Raw genomic sequence first — 17,383 nt, forward strand, 5'->3', positions numbered from 1 at the left:
GTGGAAGTTCACGCCCACTTTTTTCCGAACACTTCCGTTAACCCACGGTTACTTTAAAAGATACTCGTTTTTATAGAACAAAATGTGGCGTAATTGAAACACACGCTCTAACTTCACAATCATTATTTATATTAATAAAGTGTTTAAAAACGGTTGGATCTACTTATTGAAATAAACAACACATATAAAGGCGTGTAATTAAAATAAACTCCCCCCTCCGTCCTGTCATATAATGGTACAGTCTGTGTCGACGTCCTGCGCGGGAGCGGAAAACGTGCATCCGACTGTGGGGAAAAGAGCGTTGTGTTTTCCTGGTTAGAATTTGTGCTGTCACTACACTTTACGGAAATATATATAATTGTCGACTATCTTATAGACGTCGTCACAAACTACAGGTCAGTATAGGGGTTTGTTGCACACACTGAATGTATCTGTACACGTTTTCATGACTCATTCAATGCGCCTCAACGATGTTTAGATGCATTGCACAACAAACGTTTAATTTTGTATTAACTTCATGCTGTCATCTTTTTCCAGTTTGCTAATACGTTCAGTATGACTCGAGATTGGAAACCTGGTGATCTGATCTTTGCCAAGATGAAGGGCTATCCACACTGGCCTGCAAGAGTAAGTATGGTGCTTTATCATAGGACTCTACCAATACTATGCATTTCTTTGAATACATCTAAATATGTTTCACTAAGTAAAAAACAGTAAAGTAAGGTTAGCTAAGCATAACCAGTTGAGAAAATATAAAATGTATCACTTTTCTTTTTAATGTGGATATAGATGTTTGTTACTAAACACCTGCCTTATTTCTAATGCCCCTCCCAGATTGATGAAGTCCCGGATGGTGCTGTGAAGCCAGCCAACATCAAGTTCCCTATTTTCTTCTTTGGCACCCATGAAACGTTAGTAACTGACCGCTAACAATCTTTGTATTTTATTTTTTATTTGATGGATCTTTATTATGGTGAAGTAGCATTTAATGTTTCACTTATTCTGGGTCACCAGAAAAAAAAAAACAGGTATTGAAGGAAATGCAGCAAAAATCTGTTGTTGTATGGTCAGGTAAAACAAATAAATAAAACTGTTGCTATTGAGAAAAGGTTGGAAAACATTTACATTTACAGTGTTTACACAAGACACCAGCCTACACATAGGTGCTAAGGTGAAAGAGATCAGAGAAGAGAACACATATGTGGCAAAAATATATTATCTTTGAATCATCCTTGCATTAGTTAGGTAGTATTTCTCGAATTAAGTTATACTGTATTGTGCTCTGTTGATGGTTTTTCTATAAATGCGTACATTTTCTATTATCGGCTGAATAGTTAGTGTCTGTATGGTGTTGTTTCATTTCACAGTACACGTGCACTACATTTTTTTTAAGTACACAAAGTGTTAAATAGACTGACATTGTGTGTTATCTTCTTCAAACAGAGCATTTCTTGGCCCAAAAGATGTCTTCCCGTACCATCAACACAAAGAGAAGTACGCCAAGCCCAACAAGAGGAAAGGCTTCAATGAAGGATTGTGGGAGATAGAGAACAACCCTAAAGTTGAACTCACTGCACCAAAGGTACATCCTCCTCCAAAGACATTTGACATTGTTTATCTTCCAGACATTTACCTAAGGCATCAAGCAAGAGTACCTCAGATCAGAGAAAGCTTTGACATTTTATTGTATGTGCACCTGTTTTAAATTGTATCTTCATGTTGTAGCTTTGTACCTAAACCTACAGCATGAGAGCCACCGAATTGATTTGATATTCATTTTTAGCTACCTTGGTTCGGAGCTTGGGACTTACTTTAGTTTTGACCAATTTGTTTCACTTAATCCATTTATTGTATATTATTTTATTAAAGCCGGTGACCACTCACTTCACTGAAAAGGGTGCAGACAACAGCCCAGAGGGAGAAGAAGCGGCCGAGGACAAGGTGACAAAAACCAAAGTACGTTTTTGCTCTTTAAATCTGTCATTTGAAAGTCAATATTTACACAGCCGCTTCACAGTCTGCTCCTGTGTCGTCAGCTTCTTTCTTCTTTTGCTGTTTTCCGTCTTATCTTCTAAAGTGTTTCTGCTGCATACTGAATTTCATATCAGTGCAGGCCATAGCTTACTAAGCTAAAAGTGTCTTTCTGTATTAATAGAGTGGAAGAATTATACGTAGAGTGTGCATCAGAAGGAATCTCGCTAACTTTTCTCCCTTTGAAGACTCATTTACCCCACCACACTGCGTCCTATGCTGTGTCTTGGGTGCATTCAGGTTCCAGGAAGTGAGGCTGAGCAGGACAATGAGAATGAGGAGGAGGAGGAGGAGGAGAATGAGAATGAGGAAGAGGAGGAGGAGGAAGGGTCTCTGATCTCTGAGCAGAGTCCTCAGAACCAGGATGTACGTACAATGCATGCTGGGATCTCATAAAAAGGCGCGGGTCGCCTTACACCCTCCCTTTGAGAAAGCATGTGACACTTGGTGGTTTCTTTTACTGGTGGTTTGTTTCTGTTTGACTCAGAGTTCTTGTTGGTGGCCACAGACTTCCACTGGTGCTTGGAGTTGTGATAGAGTGCCTGCTTTGGGTTTTCTGTGTTAATTCCACTAATGGGATAACGTATTTTTCCTAGAAAACAGTCTCTGTGATGCTGCTGAAAATCAGTGAATAGAGTTAATTATGTCCTTTAAGCACAGCTGACTCTTGATCTAATTGATTTTAGGGTTGGGACATTTAGTCTTGTGTGACAAAAACAACAATTGTTCTTTGTTTTCACTCTCTGAGACCACCCTGGTAACTGTGTTTCTGCTTTCCATTTCCTGCCTGTCCCCGTCCCCGTCCTCATACTCAAAACACTACTGTTTGCACTGAGTTGATTTGAATTTATTTTTGCATGGCTTTCTGTGTGCTAACGAGAAAGGTAAGGTATGACTCTGTTTACGATTTTATGTATTTTCCCATGCTCCCTGCAATATTTTAATAAGTGATAAGTGTCTTTACAATATACACTAAGCATACCCAAAACATTACGAATACTATGCACATTTGCAATCCAGTGTGTAAAAGTAGAAGTGGAGCTTCTCACAAAACTACTATTTCGTTATGAGTAAGCTATCCCAGAAATACCTTTTTTTTTTTTATATACGAGTCTTGTATATTTTCAATCAGTGTATACTGTTAATATTAGTATATGCACTTTATATCTATTATGTATATAATTTGGACACAGCTGCCTAACACTGACACGTTAGCAATTCAGAGAGTGTAATATCCCAGTTGTGCACTAGATGGCGCTTTTGATCCAGAAATGTTGTTGAGGCAAGAAATCATCAAAGATCTATTCTTAGTTCTCCACTTAACATGTACCGATGTTTTGCCCAAATTGCACGCATGAAAGTGAACTACAAAAACAGTCAAAAGTCACAACTAAAGACTGTAATGAAATTAACAAAAGGGTTGCATTTTAGGGCTCGACACAGAAAGAATCCACAGATGTTCCCAAACCGAAAAGAGGAAGGAAAAAAAAGGTTAGTCGTTTTTATTTTTGGGTTCTCTTTCAGTGAGTATACAATCTTTAAGAAACGGTTTGTAGGAAACATTTTATAACATGGTTTGTTTTTTCTTTTTATCCCAGAGTGATGCTGAGCAGGAGACTGAACAACAGGACGCTCCTGCCAGTCCTGCTAGTCCCTCAGGTACGCTGTGTGACCTCTGGTACTTGGATTGAATGTCTTTGTGTTGAATATAAGCATATTCATAATCTTTCAAACTTCATTCAAAATAAAGTATGTTATGTTTGACAGACAGGAGAAGGATATGCATATACTACCAATACAAAGAACTAACATGAAACACATTTAAAAAGAGATTGATTAGATTACATATGCTGTTATGGATCCTAATTTGGGAAATTATTTTGTGACAGCAGCATGTAGACAAGGCACATGAATTCAAAATAGAGAATACAAACATCAGTAAATCTATACATATCAACAATATATATTTACTGTTGAATTGTAGGATATTGGCGAGGTATCAAACCCTATCTCTAAGTAGAATTCTGAGCAAACTCTTCTCTTTTTGCATACATTGGACTTGTGTGTGTGTGTGTGTGTGTGTGTGTGCAGGTGCAGGTGCAGAGGGTTCTAAACGAAGAGGCAGGAAGCCTAAAAGTGAGAAGTCCCTTCTGCTCCAGCAGCAGCAGGACCAGCAGGGCTCAGGAAGTGAAATGTAACTACATGAAAACACACACATCAGAACTCTTGCCATACTTTGTTTTCGTGTACACAGCTTAGGTGGTGGGCACAGAATGATCTCTAAATTCTTGAATATGTATCGGTAGAAAGCTGGCTCCATAGCTTATTTTATTTCCTTTGAGTTAACATGTATTTGTTTACTTATTCCTCCATTTTCCTTGCACCATTGTGTCACTCGCAATATTTTAAAACGCTAATTTATCTCTCTCGAGTCTTAAAGGTTGGGTAGGTAAGTTTGAGAAACCCGCTCGAGATACACTTTTTGTTATATTCCATGGAATGCTCTTAACATCCCGATAGCAATGAATATCTTAAGTGCTTTGACAAGAAATCCATAAAAAAATGTCATCTGTGGAAGCCGTAATACTGTAAAAAGTACGACCAATCATTTTAGCCGGCCCGGCTAAAATAACTGGATGGCCTACCTGCCTGTCAGCCTTCCATCTGTGCACAAACTTATCTCGTGCCCTCATTGGTCATGTGCGCGTTCGTGTGTGTTGGAGGAGGGGCTCTATAAGGAAGTGGCAGATTTTCTCCGGTTGTGTATTTTCAAATTCTAGCGATCTCGAGCCGGTTTCTCAAACTTACCTACCCCACCTTTAAGTTTGCTGTGTGACACGTTGTTGAAGGAGCTTCAGACTTATGGTTTATGTCGCCAACAACTACACTGTAGTTTTTTTGCATATGATCATAAAACCTTTTGATTCTTGAGTCTTACCAAACCTTTGCTCACACATTCAGGGAGACTGAGTCTGAGAAAAAGAGAAAGAGATCACAGGAAGACAAGAACAAGAGTGGAGAGGAGGAGAAGAGAAAGAAGGAGGACGGCAAAGGAAAGGAGGCGGAGGGGAAGGAGCCGGAACCCAAGAAGAAGAAGAAGGACGACAGCTCCTCAGGCTCTGATGATGAAGAGGCAGGTCTAACATGATGCTTCCTTATTTCAAATGGGTGTTTACAGTCGGTAAAATGCTCTCACGCACATTCTTTATCCTTTCTATCCCAGAAAAACAAAGGCAGGAAGAAAAACCAAAACTCAGAAATGGACAAAGACGCGCGGCGACGGAAAGCAGATGAATTGAGAGAGTACGTATATATACACAACACCCATTTAATCATGTTACTTATTCTGGTTTGACAAACAGACAACAAGTGTTCAGATAACAATCATATTAAGAGGACACGTTTGAAGAACATCTGAAAAGGGTTAATAAGAAAATAGACAATTTAACCCAAGAAATCATTTAAATGGATTATTAGAATAAATGTTACTCGTTTCATCAGCTACCCCATGTTCATACTGTATTTGACACTCGTTAAAATGTATGACGATCATAATAAGACGCATATTTCTGACATGGTGTGGTTATTCTCTCTTGCAGGCCAAACAAAGACGATGGGAAGAACAATGAGGAGAGGACAGGAACCAAGAAAAAGGGTCAGTTCTGTAGCTCAGATATTGAAACTTCCAGCAACATCATTATCATTGGAAATGTTTAGGGAATGAGCCAATACTCTCAAAATCAGCCTTTAATAATAACATAAAATAACCCTATGAACGTGAGTTCAGTGGATGAAAAAATGTTCAGTTCTATTTTAATTCTACAAGTCCTTCAGGTTTTACATTTTTACAAATGTAAATGAAGTCTTTGAGTGTCTTGAATCAAGAACTTGACTTACTTTTCCCACAAATAAAAAAAGGTTTTGAAGCCTGAGTTTCCACAAACACTAAAACAAACTTCCGGATGTGTAAAAAGCTGCTGCCTGTCTCGAAACTGTTTTTGAAGCCAATATCATGCTTATATTCACAGTCTATTAAAGCACTGTTTGATGGTAACTTAATATAATCCATTTTATTTATTTTATCTGTTCCACAGAAATGTCAACTGACTTGAAGCTCCAGAGACTGCACAGTGAAATCAAGATTTCACTGAAAATTGACAACCCTGTAAGTTCTACTAACCACTTAGTTGGTCATAAATATACAATGTAATCTTAAAAGTACATATTTTTCCACTGAAGACTTCTGGAAGTGATTGTTTCTTAGTTCAGTGAATGAAGGGGAAGATGAAATGAAGACAAAACAGAGTTATTTATCTCGATTGACCATCAAATACAGTTACTAACTATTTGTGCAACGTTTCTGGAAGTTGTTTATATCTTTCTCTGAGATTAGCTTTGTCCCTTTTGACATGCACATCATAAGGATGCAAATGGACACTAACGTTTGAACTTTATCGGACTGGACATTTAAAGAGGTCCTTTTTTATGCTTTTTAGCTTGTTTCCATTTCCTGTAGTGTGTTATAGGTTTTTGTACATGTAAATGGTCTGCAAAGGCTAAAATCCCAAAGTCCCCTCCAGAGTGAGTCGTCGTCGTCGTCGTCGTCGTCGTCCCCCCCCCTCCTACCTGAAACGCCTCGATTGGACTCCTTAGTTTACTTCTGTAACATAATGACATCACTATGCAATACTAGCGCTTCTACTGGCTAGCGCTCCAACACATTGTACATGATGGGCTAAGGGGTGGGACATCTCTAAGTGGTCACCAATCACAACAGAGCCGACCAGCTAACCAATCAGAGCGGACTGGGCTCTGGTTTCAGACAGAGGGGGAAAAGAGGTGCTGCAGCACAGGCAGTATGAGAACAAGAAATACCTTCTTGAACATTTAATGAAAACGTGTCACAGTATACGCAGAAATCTGAATCTGAAAATGAGCATAATAAGTCCTCTTTAATAAACCCTGCTTAAGTTTGCTTTGTGTCTTGATAATAACTTTTGTCCCCTGCTCCCTCCTCACTAGGATGTGAAGAAGTGTTTGGAGGCATTGGATGAGATCAGTGCTCTTCAAGTGACGACACAACACCTTCAGAAGCACAGTGAACTCATTGCCACACTCAAAAAGGTATACAGACATCTATTTGGAGTCATACTGTTTGTAGAATGAAACTACACTAGCCAGTGTGTTTCTAAGCAGTTTGTTCAGTGGTGAAACATGTTTTCATCATCATCTTCTAGATTCGCAGATTCAAGGCCAGCCAGGACATCATGGACAAGGCCACCATGTTGTATAACAAGTTTAAGAGCATGTTCCTGGTGGGAGAAGGTGACTGTGTGCTCAGCCAGGTGCTCAACAAGTCTCTAGCTGAGCAGCGGCAGCACGAGGACGCCAAGAAGGGAGAGCTGAAGAGAGTGGAGCAGGCCAAGGAAAACAACTCTGGTAATGATTGTTAGAAAATCTGTCATTTAACAAAAGAAAGTTGAACTCTTTCTGTTGGCTGGAAACGCAATTATTCTTCCTGTAAAAAATGTGATTTGTTCAGTAATTTGAAGGTTTGAGGAATGTAATGAGTGAGAAAATGTCCTAATGCCATTTTAAATGATCCCTAATACCTCTTACTATTAGTTTACAATGAACCCTAAATATATACTTATGCAGTTCTTTAACAGAGTTTGCTATATTTCAACGTATCTACAGTAGCTCAGAACGGACAAACCAAACTCTGGCACAAGAGGGCCTTTCACATCTTAAAGTTACCTGAAGGCCACCGCTGATCTCATGCTTGACGCCAGCCTCCGCGTTAGGAAGTGTTATGGTAAAGATGGCCTCCGAGCGTTGGGGGGAAAGTCCCACATGTTTGTACTCAACAACCCGTTACTGTAAGGCAAGGCAAGTTTATTTATATAGCACATTTCAACACAAGGCAATTCAAAGTGCTTTTCAACAATGAAAGACATTAAGAGCATTCATTTAAAAACACTCATTTAAAAGCTGTAGTCAGAGAAAAGGAGAGGTATACACTACACAGTTCCATTACACACGGTCCATTTTTAACAAATGAGACCAAATTCATAGATGACCTTCATATTTACAGTATGATTCCTGGGAATCAGTGGTGTCCGCCTGAAGGAAGAAACCACAGTCACATTCATTTCAGATTACAATCAGTCAGCTGCAGGGCGAGAAGAGACTCATAGGAAACACTTTATCACAAATTCATCAGCTAATTCAGCGAGTCTGTGCGCGGTGAGGGGCTTCTGATCGTTAACATAAGTAAGGATTTATAAAACACAATCGGCTGACAAAGACTGTCTACAGTATCAACTTCAGACATTGCTGCTGATATGCTTCAGAGACAAACTGTTGTGCTATCAATATATTCAATTTCGAGCAAAGTTCAAACTCTTATATTCCAAACCCTCCTGTGCATCATTGCATAGACAAAGAGCTTTACCTGAATACAAACATTATCAAAAACCTTTTAAAGTATTCTGCTTTTTAAATCAGGTAAACAAAACTGACCGAGCGTTTGATGCCAACTTCATCAGTCTCAAATGTCAATCCCTAGCCCTATAATTCACTATAAATAATGAATAAACAATAGCCAAATAAAGACGCTAATGGGTCTGACGTTATTATTTTCAAAGCAAGCACAGACGTAGCTGTCATTGTATTAGGAGTGCTGGAGTTTTATACTTATTAAGTAAGATGATGAGGATTATAATAGTTGAAAATGTTAATTAAAGCGTAAAAGTTTCCATACTTTAGTCTTTCAAGTGAGTATCAGTTTTCAGCACAGGGCAGTTTGTTAGGTGATGTTGCGTCACAAGGCGTCACCGCTGGTTATTGATTAATCGAGTATGACCAGTTGGATCAAACGGACAAGACAATGGAGACATTGAAGCTTTGGGTCGGTTTCTTCCATCCCTTCCATGAAGACATCATAGGATCTCTGTAGTTAACAAGCTCCATAGAAACAGGGTAATCAGAGAGCTGCAGCCACATCCCTGCTCTATTGGTTCACTTTATTTCTTTACGTACTGTACTTCCACTAAAGTCGGTCTCTGTGAAAGGTCTCTTTCTACAGCAAGGCATGCCGAATGGATGGAAAATCCAGTTTATCTCCTAAGGTCTGGAGCTCACAGTGTGTGCCATCACATGCTGCTGTGATTTAGGTTGTATTGATGATCTCGCTCAATAAGTCTGTGTGTCTCTCTGTGTTCTTCGCCTAAAGACAAGATGACAAATGGTGATCTCAGCCCTGAAGAGAAGAGGCTGGAAACTGAGAGAGAGAAGCTTCTTGAAGACACATCGGTGGGAGAAAATCACAGGTAGTTGACCTAAAACATGGAATGGACAACACTGGGGCAGATCTCTTTTGTTCTGTCCCCCTTTTCTTACATATATGACATGTTAATATCAGTTGCATTCAGAGTAATGTATACATTTACAGTACAAAAGTCACAAGATACTGACTGTGGCTCAGTTGGTAGAGCTGTCGGCACATGTATTGGGGCTTGGTCCCCATGCGGGAGACCTGGCTTTGCCTCATGTCTGCCCCTTTAGACACTGTCACTATAGGTGTGCTAGTAGCATTACTCTAAAATGTTGGTGGTGTTTGAAATTAGCATCTTTAAACTAAACTTTTTTGGCAGTATTATCTGAAGGTCCCTTAAAGTACTACAAGACAAGAGTGTTTCAAATACATTGTAGAAGTTACTAAATATTAACCTGGCTGAGAAACATTTTCTAAAAGTCCACGATCAGCTATATGCCATTTTCTTTTATTTTTTATGGTTTGGGAATACCATGTTAGTATATCACTCAGTACTTTCTTTTTTTCTTTTGTATTTTTGTACTGTAACACATTTTCAAAGTGTCATTCATTTCCCTAAAACAGCTGGGTATTGTATATTTTATTGAAATATTTTAAAGTGTGGATTAGCACACATTAGGTGCTCTAGTAAGCTGTAGCTTCAGTGTATGTGGGATTGGCTCAAGATGAACTATAGCAACCATGTGCATTGTTTTGACACATGTCATCCAGTGAAACCGCTCAATAACTTCATTTGTATATTATTTTAGACACTGGAGGTCTCGGTATCACAAGAGTCTTAACCTTTATCTTGATTGTCTTTGACTCTAGTGGCCCAAAAGCTCAGGAAGAGTCCACTTGATTGTCCGACCTGCCTGAAGAAAAAGACATTTGCTGCTGTTCCCGCACAACCTCTGTCCGACAGACTGGGGTCTCTGTCCTGCTCCTTTGGATGACTGAAGATCACTGCTTCCCAGTTTACTCACTGTTAGTAGGTGATGCTGCTTGAAGGTTTCAGCACATTTAACCCCCGAGATAAACTGACATCATGTTTTATTTTTTTACGTTGTGTAATCCTTACCTTTCAGACACATTCATTCATCTTAAATGATAACTTTGTAAAGAGTAAGAACTTGTAGATCTGCAGCACCTTAAAATTACAGCATGCTCACCAACAAGATCATTAATTGTTGTCCCTATTTTTCATTTGGAGTAGATTTTTGATTGCACTCATTAATTTCATATGCATTTAAATAGTTTTTGACATTTGCAAAATTCACATTTCAGAGGATTTGTGTACTTAAAAGCACCATTAGATTCACAAATCGAAACAATCCAAAGTTAACTTTTCTCAAAACATGTTAAAGTGTCTTTTAAGTTTTGTTTTTAACGTAGATGTAAATAAGAGTATTTTTGTGTCTGTCTGATAACCTGTTTCAGCATCCAATAATAAAGTAGTACATAGTATCCCTTTGATTGCACAGAAATAATGTTGTTGTATCCAACTTTTTACCAGACTTTGCCCGTATCACCACCAGGGTTATCGATGAAACCTGTTCCATTTGATCCTTTGACTTCTTCAACTTCCTGACTAGACTTTTTACTATGAATGGTGGGTTTTTTATTATTTTTAGGTTTTTCTTGTGGCAGTATTTTAATCAGATGACTGCGTCTTAGTTTTTTGGGCCAAGCCGCAACAAATCAGACCAAACAGGACCAGCCTTGATGAAGCTGCTGAGAGTTTGAACACTTGAACTCTGAACATTTGAAACTGAGTTTTAAGGATGAAATGAAAAACCCAGAGCCTAGTAAGGATTTTGTAAGTAATAAAAATACTAAATTGTTGCGTGAATGGTTTACAAATTCATTCAAATAGAGAAATCCACAGCCCACAGTAAAATGAATTTCAAGTAAATGTCACTGTTTATTCTACACAAGTCGGAAAATCAAAGCATTAACAGTCGAGAAAATGAACAATAATTTTTGAAAAAATACATTTTCATAACTTCAAAACTTTCTCTCTGAAATATAAAACAATTAACTGTATTTTACAGCATTATATGAGTGATCTGAGCACGAACAGCCTTAGTTAAATGCTCCACGGTCCACATAGGGGAAGGCCTGGAACTCCCCCAGCTTGTTGCCTTCAGTGTCGTAGTGCAGCATCCGGAAACACTTATCACAGAAGAGGCACGGGTTGCTGGGAGCAAACCGGTCATTGGTAGTAACCCATCTGTGAAGAGACATATGTTAAAGATGTTCACGCAGTTTGAGAACCCCAACATTGGTTATACACAGAGGTGGAAGAAGTACTCGACTACTAGTTATTTTACTCAAGAAAAAGTCAAAATACTACAATGTAAAAAAAATACAAAAGTATTGGCATCAAAATATACTTAAAGCACCAAAAGTCAAGTACTTTTTGTGTGTAATGTCCCATTTTAAAATCATTAAATTACTGGATTATTATTTTTGATGCAATAATGTGTTCATGACAGCTGGTAAAAGTGGAGGTACTTTTAATTACTTGATATACCACTGCTAGTTGTCTTAACCGTTAATATCATAGTTTGTTTATTAGTTATATTTTGTAATGGCTAATAATCTGAATCTTTAAAGTAACTAGTACCTAATTTTGTCAAATAAATGTAAACAAAAGTACAATATTGGCTTCCAAATGTGTTGTGGACTAGAAGTATAAAGTAGAATGACATATGAAATACTCAAGTACCCAAAAATGTTACTTATATTACTTGAATAAATACACTTTACTACATTTTTCTCTTTTTTCCCCTGGTTATGCATGGCTGATTGTTACACACCTTACGATGTAGACGTGGCAGACGGCACACTTCTGGGTGGAGACCCTGTGCTTGTGTGTGAGCAGAGGATACAGCTTCTTGTCCAGGCAGTCGTCCTTATGGGTCAGTCTGAAATATGCAAGGAGAGGAAAAAGGACCAGGATCATTTTTCTGAAGTGGGATGAGAACACAGCTTTGTCCCACATTTCTGGTATTAAAAGCGCCTTTCAAATTGGCATTTTACACATCTATCAGGGCTGTAGCGTCTTGTGAGAGCAGTTAAATCCGGTCTGACAACGAAGTGCTTTATTTCAAAAGGTTGTGGTAATATCACGGAGATTCAGAAAGCATGTTGCCGGCTATGTGCTGACAAATCAAACCCACCATATGTAATGCTGTAAAGATGAGGTTAGGTAAAGGGTATGATCCCTGACCGTTTCCATACCAACATGTGCTTCTGACTCAAAACAAGCACCTGATTTATGATTAGATGCGACTAGATCAAAAGACCTTGGATAGCTTCACTGGTCCTTTGATGTGCCAAATTGTAATTCACAGACATAGCTTCAGGAAGTTTTCACACTTTAGAACATGTACTTGTTCAAGAACATGTTTAGGTGTGTCTCATATTGGTACGAAACCACTAATTGACATGAATTATCGTGTAATGAGCAAGCAGTTCAAATGAATGTAGGATCATTAGGTTTGACTGCTCTCCATTCCACCTTCACGCCTTCGGGGACCGTGCCTTCAGTGTCGCTGCCCCCACCCTCTGGAACTCCCTCCCTGCAGAAATCCGCAACGCCCCTTCTCTCAACATCTTCACATCAACCCTTAAAACTCATCTGTTCAACATCGCCTTCCAACAATAACTCACTCTCCCCCCCCACTTACACTTCCATTTCTGCCCCCTGTTTTATGTGTATGTTTTATGTCTTGTCCTTGTACTGTATGTTTCTTTGTAAAGCAACCTTGAGGTTATGAAAGGCGCTTTATAAATTCAAGTTATTATTATTATTATTGACGAACGATGAATAAACTGTTGGATGTCACTAATAGAATAAGATTTCAAAAATCTCAGCCATGCTAGCAGCTTTTACAAATATAATAATGCCTGGGAGCTAGAGTAAAATTAATAAGAGGCCCTGTTGTGCTTTTTGGGGGTTTCTCTTTCCTGTAGTGTGTTGTATAGGTTTTTAGGTTGTTTTTTTTTGGTCTGCAAAGGCTAAAATCCCAAAGTTCCCTCCAGTGGGAGTTTCTCTCCCACACACTCCCCCCCCTGCCTGAATGCATCCTAGTGACATCACTGTGTAACACTCGCACTTCTATTGGCTAGCGAATAAAGTGAGGGTGAAAAGAGGTGCTGCAGGACAGACAGTTTTAGAAAAACAGAGATATTTTTGAACATTAAAGCATGTAGAAATGTCACAGTAGAGGCACAACATACAAATATGCAACCGGAAAATGAGCATAATAGGGCCCCTTTAAGTTTGATCTACATTTGAACATTCATCTCTGAACCAAATGATGTGCCATTCATTGTGTGTATAGAGATATTTTACTGGATAGTTGAGAATTTTGACATACCAAAAAAAGTAAGCACCATTTATACTTATTACACCTTTTAGTAACAGCTGTTTAACAGAAGTAAGAAATAAAAACAACACAGCACCGACTGACCTGACGTCTGTGATGATGACGAGGTGTTCGCAGTCTCCCTGATGGCAGTAGAGGTACGGGAAGCCCACTTTTATCTTCAGATCCACAAATCGTGTGTCCTCCATCTTGGCCTGGGTGTACGTTGGGAAGTTGCGGTCCTTTGCCCATTCAATGGTAGTTCTGTATCAACGACAAACAGAGGGGTTCTTCATAAGACAAAGTACTTCCAGTTCAGTTTCCATATCTTTGTATTCTAATTCTGAGAATACTTTTAAGATGGAAGTGCAATGTTCTGCCCCTTATTTTCTCTGGTTTCCTTATCAGCACCATTACTTAATTTTAGTAAAAAATGTGATTCAAATAGGAAAATTCATCTTGGCCTGAACAAGAATGTCCTTGTTGTTGTTATTGTATAAGCTGCAGAGTTAACAAAAGGGCCACAGAGAATTTGTTTTATTGGTAAATGTTTGTAATGAGAACAAGAGGGCTTTATAGAACCTTACAGACAACATTTTAAATGAGGCTTGAATGTGTGAACAATTCTCAGAAGTGACAGTGTAACAATTGAGATCCTACTCGTAAGGTGTGCGTGTGCGTGTGCGTGTGCGTGTGTGTGTGTGTGTGTGTGTGTGTGTGTGACAGATACAGGAGTGTAAAAAGGTGATGAAATAAAGAGAGGTTTTTGTCTTGCCATAAGTGCAACGATATTGCATGTTTATATAGTCACAGTTATTGTTTAATGAAGCTGGCGCCGTAATCGTTTCATCTTCGTCATGGGAAAAGAAGCATGTTGTTGCTGACATATTTTGTCATAAGTTACCCAGGATGAGAGAAGAGAAGTTCATTTCACTCTCAGTGTGTTTCAGATTCTGGCAGGGTTTTTTTGTGGACATCTCGAGAAAACTACCTGCCCTGGACTACAGCTTGAATTACAACAAGCTTAAAAGGGTTAATATGCCCGATGACAACCACAATGAACTGCCTATCCCAGTGTGAATGTTAACTTTGGAGAGAGCCTGGCAGGATGTTTCCCCCGCTTCCTGCCCTCATACTGTGTTAAACTAATAATCTCCTGGCTGTAGCTTCTATCACTCCATAGACAGTAGAGTGGTTTTAATCATCTTATCTCAGAAATAAAGTACATTTGTCAAATACTCAAAATGTGAAACTGATCAGGAAAAGAGGGTATCCATAAGCAGCTGATTACAAAAAGAGGGGTTGAGATTAACCAATCGTTCAACTTATCAGGGGGAAATACTTACATACTGGTGTCCTGACACTCGGGATATCTCATGTCGTTATAGAAAACTCCTTCGAAATAAAAGAAAGCTGACTTGAAATGATCCTGAAACAGAAGACATGAAAATATCACCTCCAGGTTTAAGGAGTTGGTCTCAAATGTTTTACAGAATAAACACCACACAATAGATACTTTTAATATGAAATCATTACATTGATACAGTATGTTTATGTTCAGATCTTGCTTGTCATTTCAGATTTACTAAGTATGTGTGCTCACCTTGCTGATGAAGTCTGGAGCCATGTCCGGCGTGTTACTGAACTCTCCGCACACTTGCAAGTCGCTGACGCAGCAGATGGCATCCCTGAGCTCTGCCAACGTGTGGGAGCCCATCATCAGCATGGTGATGTGGGGTCTGACATGGGTAAACTGAGGGGGGGATACAGTGAATATGTCAGTATAGTGGAAACTTATAATTAGGCCTAGAAAGACGGTTGTATTTGGAAGATTTTGGGCCCTCACTTTCTCAAAAATAGCCGGGTAGTAGACGTTGACGTTGAGAAGGATTTCTCCTTCAGGGACCATGTCATCCAGTGTCTCTGATTTCTTACCGAAAGTTAAACGCTCCTAGATATTGCAAAGATAATATATTAACATTTGTCTGCTCTGTCATACAGAACAATATTGAATGTACTCCAATGGACCCACCAGTTCATCAGCGTAGAGGTCGTGTCTATTCTTGCTGATTTTCCGAGTATCTCTGTAATCTTGTTTCTTCTTTCTTTGTCTGTTGAAAACAAAATGACAGAGAATTTAATTGGTTCACATACGGTTGGTTTGTCCAAGACTAAATGTAAATTGTAACAACTGAGGAGGAATCCTACATTAGTGTCTTCAGCGTCGGGTCTGGAGGAACGACGTCTGTATCAGGAGGCTGATCCTCCGGGTGGCAACGAAGTGAATCAAGACTTGGAAGAAAAACATGAGTCTGTTACCCTTTGGTACAATTTAATGTAGCAAAGTAAGCAATGTGCAAAGTAGTTTCAGTGTGCTCACTACTTTGAAGTCATAAATCATAGCAAAACATTATACACACAACAGGTGATGGCAACAATGTATTTAGTAGTCCACCTTCATGTTATCAACAGCTTTATTTTTATTATGCTCATTATTTCACTCAACAGACAGTCACTAAGTACGTTTTCTGAAGCATTGTATAAGTATGCTTTTCATGGTAGGCTACTTGTAATTGAGTATGTCCAAGTTACATTACTTTATACTTTTATTCAACTACCATTAAGAGGGAAAAACTGTATGTTCTGCATTTAATTTAAACATGTAGCTACTAGTTACTTTGCAGATTCTGATTCTTATATTGACTATAGACTGTATAAGCCCCACCATTACCAGCTGAAACATTAAAGTCATTCACTTTCTTTTTAATTCTTAATTCAATCATACATTTTGTCTGCATAGAGAGTACTTCTACTTTTGAAATTTAAAGTATATTTAAATGCTATGTGTGTGTCCTTATTCTTGAACTTTTACTTGTAAACGCTGTGGTTATAATGGTATATCTACTGTAACAGAAAGTGTGCATCACTTTCTTACTTCTGCCCTCACTGATGCTTAACCATTGAAGTTGTTTCTGGTATTGCAATCAAGGTTCAAGGTTCAAGGTTCAAGGTTCTTTATTGTCAATCTGACATAGCTACAGAGTAATTATGCAGTTGAAAATCTTATGTCACAGGCTTCTCCAACAATGCAACATAATAACATAATATAATCGATTCTTTCAGTGCAATTTCGTAATGTTTTGAGCACATTAAGAAGACAGGATGGACATGATAAGAAGAGACGCTGAGTGCTAAACATTTAATAAAACAAAATCGTATTTTCAGTTTGCACCGGTTTGCACGTTCTATGGTGTCTACCTGCAGACCGTCTTGAGCTCAGCCATGGTGTCCGCGCTGATGCCCATCTCCTCCGCGAAGAGAGCGTCAGAGGAGTCCTGGTCCCCCGGCTGGTAGGAGAAGTCCCCGGGATGCAGTCTGTTCAGCCACTCGGCCCTGAACGAGTCGATATGAAATATGTCGGTGTTCACATCAGTGTATTCATAATCTGGGATGTTTGTGTTTTTCGAAGCCGCCATGTTTTCCTGAATGACTACATCCGAGCGTTGAGGATCATGGGTAATGTAGTTTTTCTCAATGATGGTTCCAAAAGGACTGCATGTGGATGCTTGAAAAATACCAGGTTATGCATAGATATTCAGATTTTTTTCAGATATTTCATACACATTTTAATACATTTATTTTAGCCTTATTTATGTATGTT

General features: G+C 38.8%; 2 protein-coding genes across 6 annotated transcripts; one reads left to right on the forward strand and one right to left on the reverse strand.

Annotated features, from left to right (window-relative positions):
- The first annotated feature begins 235 nt into the window (after positions 1-235).
- psip1a (PC4 and SFRS1 interacting protein 1a) lies at positions 236-10,813 on the forward strand. 5 transcript variants are annotated; one of them, XM_034130281.1, is made up of 17 exons: positions 236-395; positions 538-627; positions 835-911; positions 1,444-1,582; positions 1,870-1,956; positions 2,272-2,397; positions 3,463-3,522; positions 3,630-3,690; positions 4,123-4,225; positions 4,993-5,164; positions 5,255-5,334; positions 5,631-5,686; positions 6,126-6,196; positions 7,054-7,155; positions 7,269-7,470; positions 9,266-9,362; positions 10,178-10,813. In XM_034130281.1, the coding sequence occupies exons 2-17, from the start codon at positions 556-558 to the stop codon at positions 10,206-10,208; spliced, it is 1,536 nt and encodes a 511-aa protein (XP_033986172.1). In that variant the 5' UTR covers positions 236-395; positions 538-555; the 3' UTR covers positions 10,209-10,813. The 5 variants fall into 5 exon arrangements, with proteins under 5 accessions (XP_033986172.1, XP_033986173.1, XP_033986174.1 ...); XM_034130282.1 differs by having other exon boundaries at positions 4,129-4,225; XM_034130283.1 differs by having other exon boundaries at positions 1,870-1,941.
- Positions 10,814-11,246: 433 nt separating this feature from the next.
- Positions 11,247-17,220, reverse strand: snapc3 (small nuclear RNA activating complex, polypeptide 3). The gene is made up of 9 exons (XM_034130286.1): positions 16,981-17,220; positions 15,931-16,014; positions 15,755-15,833; positions 15,569-15,673; positions 15,326-15,475; positions 15,069-15,151; positions 13,828-13,986; positions 12,169-12,276; positions 11,247-11,579 (listed from the first exon to the last, which is right to left on the reverse strand). Exons 1-9 carry the CDS (start codon positions 17,196-17,198, stop codon positions 11,432-11,434), a joined length of 1,134 nt encoding a protein of 377 aa, XP_033986177.1. The 5' UTR covers positions 17,199-17,220; the 3' UTR covers positions 11,247-11,431.
- Positions 17,221-17,383: the final 163 nt, after the last annotated feature.

The sequence above is a fragment of the Trematomus bernacchii genome, unplaced genomic scaffold (assembly GCF_902827165.1).
Source record: "Trematomus bernacchii unplaced genomic scaffold, fTreBer1.1, whole genome shotgun sequence".
In the NCBI taxonomy this organism is placed as follows: Eukaryota; Metazoa; Chordata; class Actinopteri; order Perciformes; family Nototheniidae; genus Trematomus; species Trematomus bernacchii.

What these genes read in the sequence shown, in the direction of transcription:
- psip1a (XM_034130281.1), top strand. Translation starts at nt 556, where the DNA reads ATGACTCGAGATTGGAAACCTGGTGATCTGATCTTTGCCAAGATGAAG. An exon ending in AGAGTCCTCAGAACCAGGAT is followed by an intron (nt 2,398 to 3,462) that starts GTACGTACAATG and finishes GTTGCATTTTAG; the next exon opens with GGCTCGACACAGAAAGAATC. An exon ending in CAGGCTCTGATGATGAAGAG is followed by an intron (nt 5,165 to 5,254) that starts GCAGGTCTAACA and finishes TTTCTATCCCAG; the next exon opens with AAAAACAAAGGCAGGAAGAA.
- snapc3 (XM_034130286.1), bottom strand. Translation starts at nt 17,198, where the DNA reads ATGGCGGCTTCGAAAAACACAAACATCCCAGATTATGAATACACTGAT. An exon ending in GAGTGTCAGGACACCAGTAT is followed by an intron (nt 13,987 to 15,068) that starts GTAAGTATTTCC and finishes TCGTTGATACAG; the next exon opens with AACTACCATTGAATGGGCAA. An exon ending in TGCCACGTCTACATCGTAAG is followed by an intron (nt 11,580 to 12,168) that starts GTGTGTAACAAT and finishes GTCTCTTCACAG; the next exon opens with ATGGGTTACTACCAATGACC.